The following is a 2,406-nucleotide window of genomic DNA, read 5'->3' as shown; positions in this document are numbered from 1 at the left end:
CCCCAGCTGCAGATCTCCTCGGGGAGAGGACTCCTGTCTCCCACACACGGAAACTGCAGGAGCTAGCGCCATGCTGACTGAGGACATGGAAGGAACCACAGCTGTGGCAGGCTTGGCCCACAGGGGAGAATGGCCACCACTGGCTGGGCGTGATGTGGGGGCTGCGGAAGCAGAGGGCACACCGCCTGCCCTTACCTGGCTCCTCGGTAACCTCGGACTCCTCTTTCACCCGCAGGCCCAGCATTGACTGCTCCGTGGCCCCAGGGGGCATCTCCAGCCCAGGTTCTGGAGTCTCAGGTGTGGGCTGAGGGAGGGCCTGGAAGTCGGGGGGCTCCGTCCTCTCCGAGAGCACCTCCTGACCTTGCACCTGGACCGTGACCTGGGTAGGTGCCCCCCATCAGGAGCTCAGGTAGGGAGCTCCCTGGCCTCCACCCTCTTGGGATCCCAGGGGTCCTGACTCGGCCTCTGAGGACCCACGGTCCCCAGGCACTGACATAGAGGGCAGGGACGCCCTGCAGCTGCTCTCCTCTGCCGACACCGCCCACCTCCCCCCACACCGTGCAGCCTGAGTCCTGACTCCAGCTGATGGAGGGCTGGAATTGGAACCGCGGCTGCCCTGGCACAGGCTCTGCTGCAGGTGACCCCTTCCAGACCGCGGGGGACTAGCGTCCTGCTGAGCAGGGCGCCCCCAGGATGAGGCAGAGACCCCAGGCCGCTGGCTGACTCACCCATCTGCGGGGCCCTCCTGGCTCCCGGCGGAAGCCCTCCACCAGGGCCGCGGCCTCCTCAGGGCTGCCTGGCTGTTGTCCCCGCACGCGGGCCTGGATCTCGAGGGGCAGCACGCCCAGGAACTGCTCCAGCACCAGCAGCTCCAGCATCTGCTCCTTGGAGTGCGCCTCGGGCCGCAGCCACTGGCGGCAGAGCTCCCGGAGCCGGGCCAGCGCCTCGCCAGGCCCCGCGGCCTCCTCATAGCGGAAGCGCCGGAAGCGCTGCCGTGCCGCCTCTGGGCCCAGATCCCAGGCGGCGAGTTCGCCCTCCTCCTCAGAGTCCTCCAGCTTCACCGTGACAGGCCCCTCATCTTCTAGGGATGCGCGGCCCGGGGAGCCCAAAGCCGCCGGCCTCATCGGAAAGACCAGGCTGGGGCTCTTGAGGCCAGTGTCCACCCCCAGGGAGGAGCACGCGGAGGCTGCTGCGATGGGGACAGTGGCGTGCCGCTCAGGCCAGAGGCTGCCGCGTGGGGCCGGCCAGCCCTCGCTGAACCCCTCTAGCTGGGTGTGTGCAGTCTCTGGCCTGTTCCTGGGCTGGTTCTCAGGCCCCGAAGGCACCCCCTCTGCCTGCTAAATCCCACCCGTCTACACGCACCGCCTGAGCCCTGCCCTCAGCCCTCTCCCGGCAAGAGAGACACCTACACCTACGACCCCCGCCGCTGGGCAGCCGCACCACCGCCACCTCGCCCCCGCCAGCGCCGGCCCATCACTGCCATCCACTCTCCTGCGTGTTTCTCCGACTGCCCCCCAGCGTGGTTTCACAGGGCAGCCCCCCTCCAGCGGCCCCAGCCCACACCTGGGCGAGGCCCACTGTAGGGCACATCACTCTGTCGCCATCCTCTCCCCATCCAGCCCCCTTTTCTGAGCCCCATTATCTCCTCGACCTCCTGATTCAGGTGGGGCTAGCGGGTGATGGCGTTTCAGAGAGGGGTCCCAGGGGCCCGAGACCGCTGGCCTTGGAGCCTGCGAGGAGAGCCGGAGACCCCGACCCAGCCTATTTGCCACGTAATCCTGCCATGTCGCTGTGCCACTGTGAATCTCCGCTCCCCCGTCTGCAAACGGGGGTGACCGCTACACTCGCGCTGCTCCTGCGGCTGGAGGTACGGTGCGAGCTTTGGGAAGAAACCTGCGTTTATTATTTTCGATTTCGAGGCCGCCTGATCCCGTGAGTCTGACCTTGGCTCCTCAAGGCTCCAAGTCGGCCTGAAACCCCAGGGGAAGGCTGGGCCTCCGCGACCCTGCCGGCCCCGCGGAGCTTGCCGAACTACGTCGAATAGCAGCCGGGGCGGGCGGCGCTTGCCTCAGGGAGCCGGGGCAGATCCGGGTGCCGCCATGGCAATGGGGCGGGGACTCCAGGCTCTGTCGCCGTGGCAACCCGCGTTGATTGCCGCGCCGCGCGCGACAAACCCAGGCCAGTTCGCAGGGAGCGCCAGGCCCCTGCCCCGCGCCCCGCGCCCCGCAGGACTGCCGTCCGGGTCCCCGGCCAAACCTTCCCGGCCGAGGGGCCCCGCCTTCACCTCGGCGCTCAGCCGGCCGCACCGCGCCCCCGAGCATGCGCACTCGTCGGCCTCCCCTCCCGGCCAGACTATAGCTCCCAGAGTGCTCCGCGCAGCAGCGCGAGCGCCGCCCCGCGCCCCCG

At 69.2% G+C, this 2,406-nt stretch overlaps 1 protein-coding gene across 1 annotated transcript in view; it reads right to left on the bottom strand.

The window, feature by feature from the left end:
* MZF1 (myeloid zinc finger 1) overlaps positions 1-1,929 on the bottom strand; it is an 8,815-nt gene extending 6,886 nt beyond the window's left edge. The window contains exons 1-2 of the mRNA XM_040251739.1: positions 729-1,929; positions 196-379 (exon numbers count right to left, since the gene is read on the bottom strand). Coding sequence (XP_040107673.1) covers positions 196-379; positions 729-1,124 — 580 coding nt within the window. The 5' untranslated portion in view covers positions 1,125-1,929. The remainder of the gene's footprint in view (positions 1-195; positions 380-728) is intronic.
* Between the last annotated feature and the right edge of the window lie 477 nt (positions 1,930-2,406).

Source organism: Oryx dammah, unplaced genomic scaffold (assembly GCF_014754425.2).
Source record: "Oryx dammah isolate SB20612 unplaced genomic scaffold, SCBI_Odam_1.1 HiC_scaffold_13, whole genome shotgun sequence".
Taxonomy (NCBI): Eukaryota; Metazoa; Chordata; class Mammalia; order Artiodactyla; family Bovidae; genus Oryx; species Oryx dammah.
The sequence above is the reverse complement of the archived record's forward strand: the minus strand, read 5'-3'. Positions and strand labels throughout refer to the sequence as shown.